The 20,370-nt window shown below is 53.3% G+C and overlaps 8 protein-coding genes across 8 annotated transcripts; 5 read left to right on the forward strand and 3 right to left on the reverse strand.

Moving 5' to 3' along the window:
• Nucleotides 1-1,758: 1,758 nt before the first annotated feature.
• On the reverse strand, nt 1,759-2,730 carry TRVA0_018S01024 (uncharacterized protein; the record flags this gene model as incomplete). Its single annotated transcript, XM_076684729.1, has 1 exon — nt 1,759-2,730. One exon carries the CDS (start codon nt 2,728-2,730, stop codon nt 1,759-1,761), a length of 972 nt encoding a protein of 323 aa, XP_076540997.1.
• An 828-nt stretch (nt 2,731-3,558) lies between these two features.
• TOM70 (protein channel TOM70) lies at nt 3,559-5,361 on the forward strand (the record flags this gene model as incomplete). The annotated part of the gene is made up of 1 exon (XM_076684730.1): nt 3,559-5,361. One exon carries the CDS (start codon nt 3,559-3,561, stop codon nt 5,359-5,361), a length of 1,803 nt encoding a protein of 600 aa, XP_076540998.1.
• A 1,422-nt stretch (nt 5,362-6,783) lies between these two features.
• Nucleotides 6,784-7,632, forward strand: TRVA0_018S01068 (uncharacterized protein; the record flags this gene model as incomplete). Its single annotated transcript, XM_076684731.1, has 1 exon — nt 6,784-7,632. One exon carries the CDS (start codon nt 6,784-6,786, stop codon nt 7,630-7,632), a length of 849 nt encoding a protein of 282 aa, XP_076540999.1.
• Nucleotides 7,633-8,454: 822 nt separating this feature from the next.
• On the forward strand, nt 8,455-12,478 carry TRVA0_018S01090 (uncharacterized protein; the record flags this gene model as incomplete). The annotated part of the gene is made up of 3 exons (XM_076684732.1): nt 8,455-8,736; nt 8,786-12,347; nt 12,395-12,478. The coding sequence occupies 2 exons, from the start codon at nt 8,455-8,457 to the stop codon at nt 12,002-12,004; spliced, it is 3,501 nt and encodes a 1,166-aa protein (XP_076541000.1). The 3' UTR covers nt 12,005-12,347; nt 12,395-12,478.
• A 1,222-nt stretch (nt 12,479-13,700) lies between these two features.
• Nucleotides 13,701-14,231, reverse strand: EAF7 (Eaf7p; the record flags this gene model as incomplete). Its single annotated transcript, XM_076684733.1, has 1 exon — nt 13,701-14,231. One exon carries the CDS (start codon nt 14,229-14,231, stop codon nt 13,701-13,703), a length of 531 nt encoding a protein of 176 aa, XP_076541001.1.
• A 150-nt stretch (nt 14,232-14,381) lies between these two features.
• Nucleotides 14,382-15,881, forward strand: NAM9 (mitochondrial 37S ribosomal protein uS4m NAM9; the record flags this gene model as incomplete). Its single annotated transcript, XM_076684734.1, has 1 exon — nt 14,382-15,881. The coding sequence occupies one exon, from the start codon at nt 14,382-14,384 to the stop codon at nt 15,879-15,881; it is 1,500 nt and encodes a 499-aa protein (XP_076541002.1).
• A 349-nt stretch (nt 15,882-16,230) lies between these two features.
• On the reverse strand, nt 16,231-17,853 carry SRV2 (adenylate cyclase-binding protein; the record flags this gene model as incomplete). Its single annotated transcript, XM_076684735.1, has 2 exons — nt 16,231-17,746; nt 17,801-17,853. The coding sequence occupies 2 exons, from the start codon at nt 17,851-17,853 to the stop codon at nt 16,231-16,233; spliced, it is 1,569 nt and encodes a 522-aa protein (XP_076541003.1).
• A 163-nt stretch (nt 17,854-18,016) lies between these two features.
• ARP5 (actin-related protein ARP5) lies at nt 18,017-20,239 on the forward strand (the record flags this gene model as incomplete). The annotated part of the gene is made up of 1 exon (XM_076684736.1): nt 18,017-20,239. One exon carries the CDS (start codon nt 18,017-18,019, stop codon nt 20,237-20,239), a length of 2,223 nt encoding a protein of 740 aa, XP_076541004.1.
• Between the last annotated feature and the right edge of the window lie 131 nt (nt 20,240-20,370).

The following is a 20,370-nucleotide window of genomic DNA, read 5'->3' on the forward strand; positions in this document are numbered from 1 at the left end:
GCTAGTGATTTTCCATGGGGGTACTACTTTATACTTCACTAACCATAATTTATGACGTAAGGCTGTTAGCTGTTGAACAGTGTTTTGAAGGGTTAAGAGTACAATAGGTCTAAGGGTTGGTGGAGGTTCAAGGGTCAGTTGAGTCAGATGAGTCCTTAAGAATAGTGTAGTCATGCCGGAAAAACCTCTCCAGACTATGCACCAGATTCTGCGCTGAGACCCTTACTGTACTTTGGAGATGCTTTTTCGTCCTGCAGATGCGCTGGTACACTGTAATTCATTTTCGACGATATTTGACGTACGATATTTGGCGTATCTGCAGGGCTGTTTAATCATATCGCCGCCCGGACTAATGGATACGAGCGTGGGGATCCATAGGTCCGACCTGCGGCGACAGCCGCTGTCATAATAGTGAATATTCGTACTAGCCATGGTGCCGTGGTAATAAGTACTGACGATACCAGCTAGACTACCGTATGGTATTCTTCGTAGATGAATTATTCGCTTTCGAGTACTATTCATATCAGGCAACTACACGTTAACGATTACTCCAATTTTGGTGAACAATTATTTGCCAGCATTACCAGTATTGTGTTAGACCTGGAACAGTTACTATTACGGTGCTAGACCCTGGAGCAGTTTGTATTATATTATTGATAAGGCAGAAATGTTACTAAACTCATTACAGTGCTTACACCGGTAGATTACCGTGTAGCTGAGTGGTTCAATTGCCGACTGTCATATGCATGTGGGAAAGAAACATGAACTTGATAATTTCGAAAGTACATCTACCTAGACTCGGACGAATGGCGCATGTGATAAAATATAAACATTACGCTCTCCGCATTTGCATTTGGTAGAAAAATACCCCTGAACTAATGTACGTGTAGTTCAAATCACAATTGCCGGATGGACGGGTCTCTATCACATGTACAATGTACATGGTAAGGCCCTCAACAAAATATCATTTCTGATTGGTACAAGACTATGGGTTTTATGCCTGGCCCTTATCTCCTTTCTTCAGCATGAGCATTCAATAATTCTCTTCTCAGATACCCGCACTTACTTGACATAATTGTCAGAATAGGCTATGTATCCCTAACCATGAGGAACGAACCATTGATAAATTACCGGTAATAATACATAGATCTGGATTAAAGTTCGTTGCCTAGGGCGAAGGAGGAATATTCTGAGCACATGAGGTTTCTAATTAGTGTAACAAACTTCTAACTGAAGGCAGACGGGGTCAATTATCCCATCTACTGTACTTGGTATCCTCCAAAGCTTTCACGCAATAGGTCAATTGCAAGTAGGGCTATTCGCTTCACTTCACCAGGATCGCTATGCAATACCTAATATTCGGCTTTTTACATTTTATTTCTCTTTTTCAACTTTCCAATTACGAGGTTGAAAGGCTATGTCTGTCGTCCTGTCAATCCTGTCAATCCTGTTGGCTTCATCGAATATAGTTCATGGCATCCTTCCAGCAATTTGGTACGTTATTCAGTATCGTAGGTTTGCTAATCGCTCATCGTCAAGAATTTGATTAGCTCAGGACTAAGTCTACTGTAATTTCAATGGTAAAAAAAACTGCATGAATCTGATGAATCTCATAAGATATGCACAGTAACCGGAACAGGAAGGAGAGCTGCAAGAGGGGCTTAACTACAAGTTCTGGGGCAGAGCCCCAGATCAAATAACAAACAGGTTTAATAAATAAGTCGTTACAAATAAATAAGAAGAGAAGACTATGTGGGGTTAGCGGAAGTCGTAAATGGGCGAGGTGTAAGGGTACTTTGGCGTGACGACCATGGCCAGTCCCGGGGAATCGGTGGTCCCCACCATGCAGCCGTCGTCCTTCTTGAGCAGGGTGAGCATTGTAAAGGATTTTGAGTCTGCGGCAGACACACAGGACCACTTCATTGGCACATAGCGGGTGCGCAGCTCGTCCGACTTGAGGTCGATCTCGTGCCCATCGTAGAACCGCTTGATCCACTCAAAGTACATGGTACGCACTTCTCTATTAGTGGAGCGGTATCGTGTGGGGTCGAATATCTCGCCCGAGAACCTGATCTCCTCCTCGCCGCTGCCGGAGCGCGGTTCCAACGCCAGCGACCCGGTGTCGTCGCTCAGCACGCACCGGCGCGCCGTTATCGTGCCATACACAGCGCGCTGCTGCACGTCCAGCGCTGTCAGCGTCACCGACGTCGCGATGCGCAGGTCCGCCGCCATAGGCAGGAACCGGTACTCGGGAGCGTAGGTAGATCCGACGAACGCCGCACCCGGCGCGAGCCAGCCGCATCGGAAGCTCTGCGGCTCAGCGGTTAGGGCCCGCAACCGCCGCTCCATCGCCCTGGAGATGGACCGCGTGCGCGTGCGGGCGGGCAGGTTGAGCTCGGTGTACTCGGTGAACTCGGCCTCCCGCGAGAGGAAGCCGACCTGGATGCGGTCTCCTTCAATGCGCAGTTGGGGCGTGCCAAATCGCTGCGGCACACCAATGCTCTCGTCGTCGTCGTTGTCGTCGCTACTGCGATCTTCTTCTCCTTCTTCACCGCTTATGACGTTGTCCAATTCCTCTACCTCCTCCTCCTCCTCCTCCTCCTCCTCCTCCTCCTCTTCCTCAGCCAAGCCGTCGCTGCTGCCCCCACCGTCTTCGCTGTCATTTAGCCGCCCTCGCGCTCTGCGCCGGTACCGCGACTGCTGTAGCTGTCGCCTTCGCGCCGACACCATGCATAGAAGCTGGATTAAATCCCCCATCTATCCCTCTACGCGCGGCAGCAGTGACTTGGTATATGGAACATATATTGGCCAAAAAGAATTACGGGTATATTTTTAATAGCTTTTCCTGGTATTTTCAAGATACGGAGCAATAAACTCCTTAGCAAACAATCCTATATGGCTTCTCAATTCTACTACCGTTCTTGTTTCGCGAATAGCTTATCGTCTTCCCGTGCTACACTCCGGAGTTGGTGTATAATCCCGGTGTGTGGCGATAAGCCCTCTTGGGAGCGACAACCTCATGTCGCCGTGGCACTCCGCCAACGCGCGCGCACGAGCATGCCCTCCACACCCGGTGCGATTTGGGGGCTCGCCCCAATCCCCCTTAGCTCCCTGCGCGGAGGGGGGGGGGTAACAAATCTTCGTTACGCTCTTGCAAGCCGTAACGAATTACGTTGTAACATTGGTTTCGGCGCAGAGCCCCCAACTACGGGAGCACGAGGGCTGGCCCTCAAAGACACAGTGCAATTAGGAGATTAGTTCCCCAATTACCCGCTTAGATCCACTCCGCGGAGACCTTAGTTGATTGTGAAGGGGGTTTGGGGGGGAGCCCCCAGCTACGGGAGCTCGAGGGCTGGGTCCTGTCAAATTACTATACGTAGTACACTACACAATAGGGCGCACATGGGAGGAGGAGGAGGAGGAGGAGTCGGCGTGCGCAGGCGTTGGGAGAAATGGACATCACGAAGTAGGATGTGTGTTGCAGGGGGAGAAGGAGGGTGAATTTTCACTTTTTTGCTCCCACAATCACGGACATTGTAAAGGAAGGAAGAAGAAGAGATGTCTGCGTCCTCCTCGTCATTCTCGAGCTTTGTGCAACGAAACAAGCAGGCAGTAATTGCGGCGACGGCCGTTGTCGCTGTCGGTGCCGGTCTCGGGTTGTACTACGCCTACAAGGCGACGCCCGACCGGGCCGAGCAGGCGAGCCCTGTGGAGGGTACGTCCAAGTCCAAGAAGAAGAACGAGAAGCGCAAGCGCAAGAAGGCTGCGCAGAAGGCCAATGCGTCGGGCGAAGCGGTATCGACCGACAATGGCCCATTTGCGCTGACCAAGGACCCCGAGACGGGCATTGAGCACCCGCTGGTGGCGGACTGGGCAGAGGTCGCCAAGCTCTCTGAGAGCGAGCGAAAGAAGCTGGCGCTGCAGTTTAAGGCGGCCGGTAACGACGCGTTTGGCAAGAAGCAGTACGCCAAGGCGATCAGTTTCTACAGCGATGCTGTGCGATGCGACGCGACCGACCCCATCTTCTACTCGAACCGGGCTGCGTGCTACTCGGCTCTCGAGCAGTACGACAAGGTCATTGAGGACACCACCAAGGCGCTCGAGCTCAAGCCGGACTACCTTAAATGCCTTTCGCGACGAGCTGTCGCCTACGAGAAGGTCGAAAAGTACTCCGATGCTGTGTTTGACTTCACCGAGGCGTGTATCCTTAGCAACTTCCAGGAGGTCGGTCTCAACAGCGCCGTCGACCGTGTGTTGCGGCTCCAGGCCATGAAACTGGCTCGTGAGAAGTACGCTAATGAGCAGCCGCGACTGCCGTCGGCCAACTTCATCAAGGCTTACATGACTTCATACCGGCCACGGGATCTGCCAGAGTCGGTGAAGGGTGCCGCCGAGGGCACTGGCGACTATTACATCAAGCTGGCGTTCGACGCCATGTCTCAGGAGACCTCGGAGTCGTACGCGCAGGCCAAGGAGTACTTTGACCAGGCGGTCGAAGCGAACGCCGACAACGTGAACCTGGCGCTCGAGTACACTGCGACCTTCAAGTTCCTCATGAACGACGCTGAGGGCGCTTTGCAGGATATTCAGCGGTCGATCGAGGCCGGTCCGTCGCCACAGGCTTACGTCAAGCGTGCGTCGATCCACCTCGAGCAGGCGTCCATTGCGCAGGCCAAGACGGACTTTGAGGCTGCGCTGCGGCTCGATGAGAACTCCCCCGACGTGTACTACCACCGGGCCCAGATTGCATTCCTCACCGGTGACTTTGATGCCGCGCTGCGGGACTACGAGAGATCCATCGAGCTCGACTCTCAATTTGTGTTTTCGCAGATCCAGCGAGCAGTGTCGCACTACCGAAAGCAGGCTGTTGCCCAGGCGGTCAAGCTGTTCAAGGAGATGATGGAGCAGTTCCCAGAGGTGCCTGACGTGTACAACTACTACGGCGAGATCCTGCTCGACCAGGGCCAGCTCGACGCCGCCATGGAGCAGTTCGACAAGGCCATGGATCTCGAGGTCAAGTCCTCGGGTGCCATCAATGTGCTACCACTCGTCAACAAGTCCATCGCGCTCTTCCAGAAGTCGCAGGACAGCGAGGCCGCTGAGGCCCTGTGCCGAAAGGCGATCACCCTCGACCCTCTCAGCGAGGTCGCCATTGGCACCCTGGCCCAGTACCTGCTGCAGCATAAGAAGACGGAGGAGGCCATTGAGCTGTTTGAGCGAAACGCCGACATTGCCCGATCTGACGGCGAGCGAATCCAGGCCCTCCAGTTCGCCGAGGCCGCCCGTGCGCAGCTGCGAATCACCAATGAGCGACCAGAGCTTCGGGCCCGTCTCGACCAGTTCGCCTCCGCTCGACAGTAAAACCCAACAAAACACACGCCCATTCCCTCCCTCGACAAGAGGGAGGTTTTGTATATAATGTAGATAAATCTTTATGCTTGACGATTTATTGAACCTCGCTCCTCCGCGAAGCATACAATGCTTCAAGTAATATCCTCCAAACCCCCCTGGCGCTCCGCTGCGCAGAAAGCTAGTCCTATTGTGGAGTTTGATCGTCACTTTCAGTGTAATTAGCCACTTTTCAATTTGTAAAGGAGCTTTGAAATCAATCATGCACTGTTTGTGTGACCAACCATGACTTATCGACTAGTAGTCGGGCGCCTAATGGCATTTATAAGGCTTGCTTATCCTTGCATGGTTATATGAATTTACGGTATCTCACAAAACTAGAATTCTTCGTATTATAGAAACTCTCCTTCATTGCCTGTGCTGCTCATTAGGGATGCGAGGCCTTATTTGAGGGGAGTACTGGGTAGGTACGATAAGCTCAGTATCAAGATAGGGCTAGGTTTGTGATCACTATGGGCCGCATTTTTGGTCTATTTAATCTTTATTTATCAACCAGGCCCTAATGGAGGTCCTCAATTCAACTCTCAATTCGATTAGCCATAAGGAGTGGGCTTGTAGAAGTCCCCGTTCATCCAAACTTAGTCGTGCTAAGGAACACCAAATTATTACTGCCGTAATAGTATTTTTTGTGCATTGACCCCTGGTTTGTCCAGCATTTACGTGACTTTCATATATTGTCAGGATCGTTAACGACCAGTGATTCAGACGCTGCCCAGCTTCAACCCCATGTTTTGTAATTCTTGCCTTTCCTCCGGCCTTTTGAGCGCTTTACGCCATTGCGTGGCTATATATTCTCTAAAGATATAACAATAAACAAATATCGAGAAACTGCCACGTTGGTATTCGTTTTGTTAATAGCCAATGAGTAATTACCAGTAGGTGGTACCAGTACCTGTATGTGCCGCTACAGTACCTTATGGATGACGCACTGAGAACGAGTTGTTCAATACCGCAATATAAGACCTAACGTGTGGTATTTCATGTATCAGGGTAATATAAGGCAATATTAAATACTAATAATACATAACTTTCCGGTAGCACCAAGTTGACATGTTACGCGATTGCAGTAAAAGTGTAAATGTACCGGTTATACTGTACTGGTAGTTCCGCACCGGCCTAACTGGGGCTGTCCGGGGAAACGGAACGAACAAGATTATGAGTAAATTGGACAAACTAAATATATACATCTACCAACTACCATAGTTTAAACCAATTGCAGCTTACTGTAAACCAATTGCAGGATAATTGCAGGGTATCGGCGGTCGGCTCTGGCGGTATGAGTCCCGAGAGTATGCCGAGGGTCTCCGCAAACAGTCCCTGCGTGCATTTATAAGCATGCGGCCGCACATCGCTTCCGACCCCACGACCACAACGATGTATGCCAGAAACGTTCGAACCGCAGCACGACGATTGCACTTCCATCTGAGAGCCATGTCTACCACGGGAGGGTCCTACGAACATATCATTGTGTCCAAGCCAGCCTCGGGCGTGCGACAGGTGACACTGAACCGCCCTAAGGCGCTCAATGCCCTCTGCACGCCGCTCATTGTTGAGCTCAACCACGCGCTCGAGTCGGCCAACGGCGACGACGAAATTGGCGCCATTGTCATCACCGGTTCCGAGAAGGCGTTTGCCGCCGGCGCCGACATTAAGGAGATGAAGGACAAGACCTTCGCTGAGGTGTACGGCCGGGACTTCATCGAAAACTGGTCCGACCAGTCGCGCATCAAGAAGCCAATCATTGCCGCCGTTAACGGCTTCGCGCTCGGAGGCGGCTGCGAGCTCGCCATGATGGCCGACATTATCTACGCCGGCGAGAAGGCCGTGTTTGGCCAGCCGGAGATTAAGCTCGGCGTCATCCCAGGCGCCGGCGGTACTCAGCGGCTGCCGCTGCTCATTGGCAAGGCGCGGGCCGCTGAGCTCATTCTTACCGGCAGGAACTTCTCCGCCGCCGAGGCGCTGCAATGGGGTCTCGTTTCGCAGGTGTTCCCGGCCGACAAGCTTGTCGACGAGGCCGTCAAGACCGCCGCCCAGATCGCTGAGTACTCACCATTGGCAGTCAAGGCGGCCAAGGAGTGCATCAACGAGGGCTACCAGATGCCGCTCGAGCAGGGCCTTCGATACGAGCGACGTGTCTTCCACTCCCTCTTCGGCTCTAAGGACCAGAAGGAGGGCATGGCCGCGTTTGCTGAGAAGCGAAAGCCGGACTTCAAGGGCGAGTAAGCACATATAACGTACAATATCTATACATCCCTGTTATACTTTTTCTGGGGGCCAGCCCCCAGACCCCCGTGGCTCCGCTTCGCGGTGAGGTTGTGTGAAATGTGTACCGGTAACTTCTTAGTATCGACTGACCAGCCAATAGTGTAATTCATTCCAGAGAAGTCATTGAATCACGTTCCAACATCTGCACAATTGGATATAGCGACGATATGGGTGGCTATTTCGAGCTATTATGAGACACTCTAGTGAGCTGCCACTTCATAGAGGTACAGGCTAGAGAATAACTGCAGACGACTGCCCTGATTGCCTTTAGGTTGTACTTGCAATTCCCAGGAGTTCGGTTTCTCATCTGCACTCTCCTATTATTACCCATTTTTCTGTAGCGGACTAGGGATTGCTATTAATACGGTACTCAAAAGGTACATGACAATGACAATTTCGAACTGAGCTTAGCACATATCCAAAGCCATGAACATGAACGTATTTATGACAATGATATCCAGGTATTAGTTACTATTCTTCTAGCTAATCAAAATAGGATCTACATTGAGAGCGAAATACCTACTACAGTAAAGAAATTGCTATTGCTTGTTGTCCCCATTGGTACCGTAAATTATATATGATAAAGTGACATTTTGTTATATGTTGACATCGCAAAGATATTTTAAAGCAATTTGCCATTCGCATGCCAATGGCTTCATTCACTGGAAGGGGATGAAGGGGTGGAAGTGGTGAGCCGCGTGCGGCTGGAGTTATCGCGAGAATCCTATTCCCAACCCTACCGCGACCACGGGGTTAACAGCGCATCAGGGCAACCGAAGGATGATATCTCAGCCGGAAACGGACTACCTGTACCACTTTACACCTCTTCTAGTCGTGCTGGGCTTAGGCGGAGGCAAGGTACTACCTCGCCATCCGCTCCAGGAGAGAGGAATCCCGCTCCCGGACGCTCCCCCGGCGTTCAAAGTCATAGACCCACTGGGCAGCGATGTGCGAGGCCGGTTCAGCGCCAAGTCGAATGATCTCAGGCGGTACGAGTACCTGGCCCCCAAGGCGTCCAAAAAGAAGATCAACCACCTGTTGCACGTCCAGTTTGCCGACGACGTAAGTAATATCCAGCACAATTATATTACCCCGGGCTAACGGATAGAAGACATTCAAACTAGTGCCGTCGAAGACAGATGGCAAGTACCCAGATGGCCAATTGCACTCAGTGCTGTCTCCTCGTAACCCTGAATCCACATTGTACCCGAACAAGCTGTTCTCAATCCATTGGGTGCAGAAGTATCTCTATTTGTGCCCATCCACGCTCCTCAGCTTCCACGAACTGCGGGAAGGACCCGAAAAAGACAGTCAATTGGTCGAATACCTGCTGCAGCTTAAAGAAGAATGCAACCACCGTGGCACAAGGCTAATTGCTGTAGTAATTGCTGACGGGAGTGATGAGGAGCGGATTAACGGCATGCGCAGGGCAACCGGGTTAGAGAAGCGCACCGGTATGTTCTTCGTACCCCGGCAGTCGACCGAGCTGGAGAAGGAGACGTTTGTGGAAACAGTGTGCCAGATGGCTTATTCGCAGAACCTTGACTTTTATACTCATGTCAGCAAGCGCATTAGAAAGAAGCGCGGCAGCCACCACTCGAACTACGATGATACCCAATCTGTCGCATCTCTGTCGCACCTGCCGCTTCCGGCCGCCGGGTGGGAGGCTCGCTATTCGTTTAAAATGGCTGTGCTGAGCGAGTTCAGGCAAGACCTCGACACCGCTCTCCAGGCTTACGAGACTGCCTACGAAAACGTTTTGGAATTACTTGAAATTGTAGAGCCGGACTCAGATGAGTGGAGCGAGAATCTGGAGCTTTTAGATGTCATTGCATACAAATTGGCCAAAATCAATTTCTACCAGGCACAACCGAATGGCGCGTTCCGCACGTTCTCGGACCACCTCTCTTCGGTTGGTGGCCTTGTTAAGAAGAGCTCTGGTCCTTTAGAGAGCAGCGATAAAGGTAGGTTCTGGCTGGCGAATCGGTATATGCGGTTTGCGCAGCTGGTAGCGTTAACGCAGGAATTCTTCTTCAGCGACCGGAAGCGAGCCGTTGCTGTTAGTACTCCGCTTGACAAGCTCAGCGGAGTAGAATTGCCTCGTAGCGGGTTTTTGTACCTTCGAGTCTATGAATTGCTCAAAGGCAACTCAATCGACGGTAGCGAGAAACTCATGACTGAGGCGCTTGCCAAAGCAGCGGAAGACTTCGCTCAAAAGGATGCAGCAGCGGAGGTGAAAGAGAAGGAGGGCATCCAATTAGAGAGAACTTCTGCGTATATCGAGTACTGCCGCGGAGACGCTTACTATGCCACGGAAGAGTATTACAAAGCACTAGAGTGCTACACGAACGCAGCAGGAGCATACAGAGGAGATAGATGGACTGGACTGCTGGCCAATGTGCTGGAGAAAGTTTGCGAGTGTGCCCAAAAGACGGGTGACGTAAAAGTGTACTTGCCGCATGCGATTGAGCTCAAGCAGATCAAAGAGGCGTTCGAAATAGAATTGCCAGATATAGAGAGCCTTGTGATAGACGAAACCGGGGAGGCGCATCTTAATCCTTTCAAAGCGGAGTTCAACAATGCAGCGGCAAAGTTCCACGTCGGGCTGGAGGCGCGATCCCAGATGGTGATTACAAAGGTGTGTAGAGGGGACTGGCTCATAAAACAGCTCAAGGTGGTCCAGAAGGGCGCTCCAGAGGTGAAGATTATTCATGACGATGCCCTGCAGGGTTCGTTCTTTGAGATTGACGGCGACAATGGCCGGGCAAACTTGAACTTTAGCGACGAACGCAAGCAGGCGGTATTTGAGCTCGTGAGGGTCCCACGCCTACTTGGAGAAGTGTCTCTTGAGCGCATTGAAGCAGTGCTTGAGCTCAAGGATGGTGTCGAATACCACTTGACAGTGGATGCCGGGGCCACTCGAGGCAGCCCTGTGGAGTGGCGAGTCAAGGGCAAGCCGTCACAGCATATCCTGCTAGATGATCCACAACAGGCGATGGTACTGCCTCGGCCGTCGCGAATAAAGATACATCTCGACGGGTTCGACTTCAAAGCCGCCGCCGGAGAGAAACTTGATCTCAATCTGGTGGTTGATAGCGGCGAGACTCAAGAGATTGATCTCAAACTCGAACCAAAGATTGTCTCTGATAACAATTCTATTGAATTTTACTGGATTGGTGAACGGACTGGCAGGGAGAAATCGGATAGCGGCAAAGAGGGAAAAGAAGAAGGTGTGACGATGGGACCGCCATTGTCCATAACGCAGAAGCCAGGGAACCAGATATATCCGTTTGCTGTAATCGTGCCGTCTTCTGGCGTGTCTGAAATCACCGCAGAGTTCCATGCCAGTTATTCGATTGTTGCACCGCAGTCCTCTAAGAAAGACGAATCAACTGAACCTACTAACGAAGAAAAATCTACAGATGAATTTACCAAGGAAGATGAATCCAAGGTAGAAGAATCTACCGAAGGAGCGGATGAAATTAAAGACACTGTGTCGTTCAACATTGTCGTCGAACGGCCATTCAGAGCCAACTTTGAAGTCACAGCGCGGCCGCACCTCGACGCATGGCCCAACTCTTTCCTGACAGACACTCCCGAGGCTGTTCAGGCCCCGAGAATCCTCAAACTGTGGAATCTCAGCGCCTCGCTGCTCTACATTGGCGAGACGCCAGTCGAGGTTCGTGGAACTGGCATTGAGATCACCCCTGCGAACCCCGAGGAGGCATCGTGCCCGGTTGTCTCCGAGCCGGTTTTCGAGCTCGCCAGAGAGCAGTTCATCCACAACGAAGGCACTAAGATCGACTACGAGTTCGAGACAGTCCGGGGCTCGAAAGAGATCCGCTCTGTGGCCGCCCAGGCGCAGCTGCGCATCGCGTGGTCTCGCGTCGGCAGCGACACGATCAACCAGTTCTACGTGCCGCCGATCCAGCTCAACCTGCCGCTATACGAGCCGCGGGCAATTCTCGACTACGAGGTGCAAGGGGAGTACATTAAGCTGACATACTACATTGAAAACGCTACGGGCCATATTCTCACTTACGCGGTGACGATGGGGTCAAGCGCGCTGTTTGCGTACCAGGGCCCCAAGAACGTATCGCTACGGGTGCTGCCGTACACGCGACGCAAGCTCGAGTATCTGTTGCTGCCGCTCCTCAATGGCGCTCTACTGCAGTCCTCTGACTCGTCGCGCATGCTCAAGCTGCCGCAGATGAAGATCCACGACACCTTCTTCAAGCGTACCCTCGTCATCGTCCCCGCCCATGGCGCGCTCCGCGCCGACAAGCAGGACCTGTTTGTTCCCAACCCGACGCTGGCGGCGAAAAACTAATCCACACAACGTATACCGAGTTTTTTGGAATATAAAGCAGATAACGATGGGTGTCCAGGTGCAGTCAATTTCCCCAGGCGACGGTAAGAACTACCCAAAGCCGGGCGACCAGGTGTCCATGCACTACGTGGGCACGTTGGAGAACGGCAAGAAGTTTGACTCCTCGCGGGACCGAGGCCGACCATTTGTCACCCGAATTGGCGTTGGCCAGGTCATTCGGGGCTGGGACGAGGGCGTCCCCCAGCTCTCCATTGGCGAGCGGGCCGTGCTCACCATCACCGGCGACTATGCCTACGGCGAGCGGGGCTTCCCAGGCCTCATTCCACCAAACGCCACTCTCATTGTAAGTTGTTGTTTCGCTAGGTTAAGCCCTGATACTAACGAATGCAGTTCGACGTTGAGTTGCTCGACATCCAGCGGGCCTAAGTGTTTCATTTTTTGTATACCATTATATAGTCGTCTATCAATTGACCAATCGTTGGCTGATCTTCAGTTTTATGGGGGCCAGCCCCCAAACCGGAGCCACGCGGAGTTTTCTCGGCGCCTCTGCATGGCAATTGGCTTCGCAACAAGGCATATGAGTAATTGCAACGACACAGGTCTAGGTGATCGAATATGCGTGGGCTTATTAAATGACAAACTACTACAACTAACAGTTCTTGTCAATGAGTAGCTCAATCGCATAGAGCATTGTTACATCTGCCGAAATACATTTAGGTATACGCACAGTGTAAGTAACCAACTATCGGTACCGGTAACTAGTTAAAATCTGCATAGCAAAACTAAATATAATACCGCCTCAGTTGCAATCAACAAAACTTTTGCGTCAATTGGTCCCATAATGATCGCACCGTACGTAATCCCTAAGGTTGGACCATCAACAAAACGAAGTTAATTTATGAGGTGCTAGTTAGTATTTAACGTCTTCGCGCCATTCTGTAAGGCTGATCAAATATCTTGATAAAAGTACGCTACGCTGACCTAGAAGGAACATAAGGGGCAATGTATGACAATGCTGATGGCACCCACTGTTCAATTGGATATGGTATTTCCTGATGCCAATGCAGCTTCATCAAAGTTACAAGGGCTATTACAGTAGACAAATGGTTCTTAATGACGATTTTACAGTATGACCAAAATTTCATACCAATACCAAAGCAAAGTTCTTTCAGCGATCTTAAATGTGGAGACAATTGAAGGACTACTAAGTGCAGTACCCGAATAAAAGCTACCGGTAGTCAATCACCGGATATGTTATCCCAGAGTGTTTAGTGCAATGCTTGACTTAACCGTATACCCTTAACGTATATAAGATCAACATATCATTGTATCAATTCAATTTATTATTATTAGTGAATAAATCTATGGAGAACCATGTACTAGTTCAGTAACATTCACCGATATATAATAGTTACTTGAGTAGATCACGCATGCTTCTTTCTTCTCTTGCGGAATGACATATCATTAGTTAAATAGATGTGGTACTCTACCGTATAAATATATATATATATATATATATATATATAAGCTCATTGGCATGCGGCACGAGCCAGATAGAGATGATAAATAACACATAAACCACCCGAAGCCCCGCTTGTTTGGTATAATTTAGCTGATAAATAAAGCAGCGGCTTCTCGTGGAGGGGTCCTAGGGGCATCGCCCCTAGCCACGGTGTCTGGGGGAGCGCCCCAGGAACTACCTCTTGCGGGTACTTCTACGCGGTTTCGCCTGAGGTGTCGTGGACGTTGCCGTGGCCCGTGTGGAGCGCGTAGTTCTCCTGCGGGGAGTCGCTGTACGTTTGCGACTCGACGACCGTGTTGTAGTTCTTTTAGGCGAGGACGTCGTCTCCTCCTCATCGTGGCTCGACTCGTAAGGCGACTCATCAGGCAGGTTGCCATCGCTAGTATCGGCGTCGGGTGCCTCTGCCTGGCGCACGATGAGCTGGCCGTAATCCTCCCACGGCAACCTGAACTCTTCTTCATCCTCCTCGGGGCTTTCTTCTCCGTTGCCGCCGTCTTCGATCTCGTCCAGCCCGTCAAGATTGTAGAGCTCGGCGAGACGGGCCCAGATATCGCCCGTCGTCAGACGTGCCCCGTCGACGTGCGAGTTGTTCACCGTCTCGTATATACAGATCATGCGGAAGTGCTTATGCTTGCCGGCCGGCTTGAACCGGCAGATCGCGCGGAACAGGCTCGTCTCCTGCTGGATTGTCCACTCGGCTCCCATGTCGCGTGTCGCTAGGTGAACGGCGGAATGGCCTGGGTAATTATCAGAACGGGAGGTTGGGTGGTGTCTCGGGGCTGAAAAATTTGAGAGGCCCCGACGAACCAACACTCCAGTCGAACTCGAATCAGGCGAGACCCAGCAGATACCAGCATGCCGAAACGCCAGAGCCTGCTGTTTTCGCTTGCGCGAAAGAGGATCCGATCTTCTTTCAACAAGTTCAACCTTTACAATGCCATGACATGGCGAAAGACGCTTCGCCGGGGCACCATGTTCCAGCAGAAGTTCTCGGCCAAGCAGGAGACGCGGGCGTACCACGGCGAGAAGCTCACCGAGACGCAGTTCCGCAACGTCTTCGCCGGTGAGCTCAATGGTGTTAATCCCCTGCGGTCGACCAGGGCCGGGACCGCTGAGGCCGAGCCTGCCAAAGAGACGCCGTGGGCGCTACAGACGTACCTCGCCATTGAGCGAAGACTCGATACGGCCGTTTTCCGGTCCTTCTTTGCGGCCTCTCCTCGTCAGGCGGCGCAGTTCATTGTCAAAGGGCACGTTAAGGTGAACGGCGTCCGCATCCGCCAGCCCGGGTATGAGCTCAAGCCCGGCGATGTGTTCTCAGTCGACCCACAGGCTGTGCTCTTCGCCATGGGCCGCCGGAAGCCCTCGGTGGAGGAGTCCGTTAAGCTGGTGAACCGGCAGATTAAGCGATACAACAACTATCTGGCACGATGCCGGAAGTACCCGCACACGATGTGGCGGCTGAGGCAGAAGAACCGGTCGAAGCACCCGATCTTTAACAAGCTGTACATTAAGAAGCAGAAGAAGCGCGCCGAGGCGTGGAACAAGCAGGTGCGCAAGGAAATGAGCGAAAAGCTGGACGGTATCACGCCGCATGGCGTGTTCCGCAACATCCTGGGCTTTGAGCCGCACTTTGACGCCAAGAACACAATCCCCGTTGAGGGCCGTCAGCTGACCAAGTCCCTGTCGGTTCTGACGCTCGTTACGGGTAAGCGTCTTCAGCCGCAGGCCCAGGAGTCCCAGAAGGAGGCTAAGGAAGTTAAGGAGGAAGCTCAGAAGGAGACCGCCGAAGTTAAGGAGGAGATTTTTGCTCCAGCCGATGCCAAGCGGATCGCGGAGTTCGAAAAGCAGTACTACGGTGAGGTCGAGAGCGCTCCGGCCAACAAGTCCGACGTTAAGAAGCTCGTCCAGGAGATCATCAAGATCCAGCAGGACGAGATCCGAGAGTCGCACACCGCCAAGCTCAAGTCCGAGGCCGACATGGAGACCTACGACTCAACGTGGGTCGACCGTCTGCCGCAGCCAGTGCCTCTCATTGACGTTGAGGCCGCCAAGGAGGACGTAAGCTCGGTTCTGCCCGTGCGTCTGCCGTTCTCCAACGGCAAGCTCTACGGCCTGGCCGACCCATCCAAAGGCTACTTCACTCCGTGGAACCCGCGGCCGTTCCTGGCGCCCTTCGCCGTCCTTCCGCATCACATTGAGATCAGCTTCAAGACGGGCCACGCCGTGTACCTGCGAGACCCGGTGGCGCGTCCAGGCCACTCTGAAATCATCTCGCCGTTCCCTCTGGACATGCATGAGCGAGCCTACATGTTCTACATCCGAAAGCGTCGACGAAGTGTTCGGGCTTCTTCCTAAATGCCTGTATATGTATAATCCATCTTGTATATATTTACGTTTTACCTCCATGATTACTCCCTCCTTGGTGTATTCGAGGGCCAGCCCTCGAGCTCCCCGGGGGCTCTGCCCCCAAACCCCCTGTCACAATCCATCAATCCTAAGCTGAGCGGATGTAAGGGAGGGGTTGGGCAATTGCACTGCGTAGCCAGTAACCTCCGCGAAGCGGAATCCAAGGGTGGTTGGGGGACTGGTCCCCCATGTACTACTGTTGCTGTGATTGGTTTAATATCTCTAAGAAATGAGGCTCCAGGGGCCTACTAGGGAGGTGTATGCGAGTTGGCTCCGTTGAATGCGTCAATTATTGTGTCTAATCCTTGTGCTCGACAACCTCGGTGACAAGGTCGCCATTGTCGTTGAAGTAGTGACGCAGCTGTTCGGGGAGAGGGTGCTCGGAGTAATCGCCCTCCTTGTTCTTGGGCACGCTGACGTTGAGGCCAGAGGTCTGTGCCGTGTAAATGTCGAGGTTCTTCGACTCTTCGGACAGGTAAATTTGGCAGTCGTTCGACTGGTCAATGCTGAGAGTCGGCAGGGTGCCCATGACCTGGAATTCGAGGCGGTTGCTCTTGATAACTTCGACACCAGACACGAGCGTGTCCACGACGACAGCGGTCTTGTAGCATTCGTTGATGGTAACAGCGTTGACCTTGCCCTTGACCTGTACCGTGCAATTGCTGCACCGGTCGATGAACACGCCCTGGTTCATCTCGGCCTCGATGACAATGATCTCCTTCTCATTATCGAAGTGCTCGACGATCCACTTCGTGTCCTGCAGCTCCTTGCGCGGCGGGTTCTTCTTCTTCGACAGCGACGCCGGCTTCTTTGGCGGGGTCGGCCGCTTATCCGTTGGCTCAGGAGCGGCCTTAGGCTCTCGCAGCGCCGGGTTCTTGTGGGTCATCTCACTCTTGTCGACCTTTCGCAGGCCCGACGTCACGCCGCCACCCTTGTTGATCTCGGCGAACACGGCGTCCATGCCACCGCCACCAGTGGACTTCTGGGCCGGCTCGTCGACCTGGAAGACGGACGCTGGTGGCGGAGGCGGAGGAGGCGGCGGTGGGGGCGGTGCGGCTCCGCCCGCCGCAGGAGCCTCAGACTTTGCGGCGTCACGCGGCTCGAGGTCAGCGAGCGGCTTGCCAGACTTATTCCACGCAATTCCCGCCTTGTGGTACTCCTTGACATAGTCTGACAGGCCATTGAGCAGTTTGAGGAAGAGCTGCACCCATTCGACCTGCTTGTCGTCCTTGCCCTTGTACTCCTTGAGCACCTTGTTGGCGTAGAACTGTGCCGAGTCCTTGAAGTCCGTGATGTACGGTACCGGCGCCTTATTGACGATCCACCCCAGCGCCGGCACGCCCTCGGCAACCGTCGCCAGGTGGTTAATGTACTTGGAGGCCCGGTTGTTCTCGCGGATCTCGTTGATCTTGGAAGCCTGATCCTGGATTGGCGTGAACCACCTCATAAACGGGTCATCAGCGCTCGTTAGGGCCGGCTCCTGGGCGACTTCGGAGATCTCCAGCACCTCGCGCTGGAGGTCGCATGCCTTGGCCAGACACTGGGCCTGCTCCTGCACCAGCACGTCAATTGAGCTGCTCGCAGTGACAAACGGCGTCACGTACTCCTTAACAAATGTGTCATATGCCGCAACCATCTTCGACTCCTCCCTTGGTGGGGCGGTCTCCTCCACTGCCTTGGTCTCCGCCTTGGCCGGGGCCTCTACAGCCCGGTCTTCATCGTTGACTGACTCCCCCTCGCTCTTCCCGGCCTGTTTGAGAGCTTCCACCTGGAACACCGTCAAGTCCTCCAGTCGCGACGTCGCAGCTTCAAGCCTGTTCTTTGGTTAGCCCAAAGTCAGTTAACAATTCCAATAAGTTGATACGTACCGCTTCATCAGCGTCACAATGTTGTAGCCAGCAATGTTCTTGCTATCCGACATATCTCCTGACCGTTAGTGTCGTCAATGGTCTCTCCCCCCCTTTGGGCGATTTGTCCCCTTCCATGCACCGCGCGCAGCCTCCGCCAAACATCGCGAAAAGTCCACCATCGGCCAAGCATTGACGGCCAAATATTGGCATTATAAAAGGTCGAAGATTGTGAAGATGCCGTCGATACGAAGAGATCGAGAGGCCGAGCCAATCAATAAGGTGTACCCTCTGAGGGATATCGAGAAACCGACCGCCCCCGAGCCCGTAACCGGCGGGTGGAGCGAGGGAAGGCCCATCGTCGTCGACCTCGGGACGCACCAGACGAGGGTCGGGTACGCCAGTGGAGCACCAGAAGAGCCAGATCATGTGTTCTACACGCAGGTGTCCAAGTTCCGCGACCGCAAAGTGGCCCGGACCTACCAGCTTGTGGGCAATGAGGCATACGTCGACCAGGCCGGCAAGAGCAACATCCGATCGCCGTTTGATGGGTCCATGATCCAGAACTGGGACATGATAGAGACTGTACTCGATTACTCGTTCGCCAAGATCTCCGTGCAGAGCCAGGGGTCCGTGGACAACCCGGTGGTGATGAGCGAGATGCTGGGGTGTCCTATGGCGCAGCGCAAGACGATGAACGAGATGCTATTTGAGTTGTATGGGGTTCCTGCCACCTGTTTTGGTGTAGACTCTATGTTCTCGTACCGCTATAACAAGATGGGCTCGAACGGGCTGATCATCTCGGCGGGGAACGATACAATCGACCTGATCCCCATGAGTAACGGGAAAGGGGTTGTCTCGCTGGCCAAGCGCATCAATTGGGGAGGGCGCTACGCTTCGGCTTATCTCCAGAGCCTGCTCTCTCTCAAATACCCCGTGTTCCCGACTAAGATCACTGGTACCCAGGCGATGCTTCTCATGCAGGACCATTGTTACGTTTCTAAGGATTACGACGAGGAGATTGCTCACTATCTCGACTGGGACGGGCTGGCAGATCGGGAGCGCGTAGTCGAAGCGCCATACACTCCAACGGTGGTGGTAGAAAAGTCGGCTGAGGAGCTGGCGAGAATCGCCGAGAAGAGGAAGGAGAGCGGCCGGCGGCTGCAGGAACAGGCGGCCAAGGTGCGGCTCGAGAAGTTGCTGGAGAAGGAGAACGACATTCAGTACTACCGCAATTTACAGGAGCGCGTCGAGTCTGCGAATAAGAAGGACAAGAAGCGGCTGCTTGACGCTGACAGCTTCCGCGACGAGCAGGCGCTCCAAAAGAAGATCAGCGAGCTCGACCGTGCAATTCGACGCGCTAGGAAGCAAGATATCGGGGACGACGATATGGACGAAGAGCCCCCCAGCTTCCCGCTTATCGACGTGCTTGATGAGGACCTTGATGAGGATTCAATTAAGGAGAAGCGGCGACAGAAGCTCATGAAGGCGAATTATGACGCGCGGATGAGGGCCAAAGAGGAGAAAGAAGCAGAAAAGAAGCGCCTGGAGGAAGAGGAGAAGCAGGATGCCGAGTGGAGAGAACGCGATAAGGAAGGATGGCTCGAGGATCGCCGGTCGAAACTCATGGAGATTTTCAACCGACGACGAGAGCGCCAGCAGCTGAAAGAGGATCTGTCGAACCGAAAGTCGCACGCCGCCCAAATGCGCATGAAGTCGATTGCCGCCCTTGCGACTGAAAGCTCCCGAGGGTCAAAGCGCCGCCGCCGTGGCCAGGGCGAAGACGACGCAGACGACACTTTTGGCGCCAACGACGAGGACTGGATGGTTTACAGAGACATTACTAAGGAAGTGGACTCTGAGGCGGAAGAGGATGAACAGCGGCTTGTGGAAAAGTTACACCAGCAGCTGAACGAGCACGACCCTGAGTTCCGCATCGACGAATATGCGCGCGAAGCTGGCGCCATTGACTGGCGGGACTCGGTCATCAACATGTTCCTGCGCGGTCCCCGCGAGTTTGACCACGAGAGCCAGGCCCAGGCCCACCAGATACACCTCAACGTAGAGCGCATCCGGGTTCCTGAGGTCATGTTCCAGCCGTCCATTGCCGGTATCGACCAGGCAGGCATAATGGAAATCGCCGACGACATCATCCTCAGACGGTTCCCGGGCGGCATTACCCAGCACTCAGATCTGACGCAGAACATCTTCCTCACGGGCGGTCTGGCGAACTTTGAAGACTTTGATGCTCGCGTGCATCGCGAGCTGCGCGCTCTGCTGCCGGTCGGCACGCCTATCAAGGTAACGAGGGCCATGAGCCCCAGCGCGGACGCGTGGAAAGGCATGTCACAGTGGGCCACCACCGACGAGTTCAGGCACAAAATGGTCACTCGCCAGGAGTACGAGGAGTACGGCAGCGAGTACATTAAAGAGCACGGTTACGGCAATTCCTTTATCTAATGTATTTATTAACACCCTCACCCCTTCTACTACCCAAACCTGTGGCTCCCGCTTCGCGGAAGGGTCGTAGCAAAATATTGTAGCGCTGTTGCGAGCTGTAACGATTCATTACGGGGGTTTGGGGGCGGCGT

Source organism: Trichomonascus vanleenenianus (genome assembly GCF_965637985.1).
Source record: "Trichomonascus vanleenenianus strain CLIB 3782 genome assembly, contig: TRVA0_018S, whole genome shotgun sequence".
In the NCBI taxonomy this organism is placed as follows: domain Eukaryota; kingdom Fungi; phylum Ascomycota; class Dipodascomycetes; order Dipodascales; family Trichomonascaceae; genus Blastobotrys; species Blastobotrys vanleenenianus.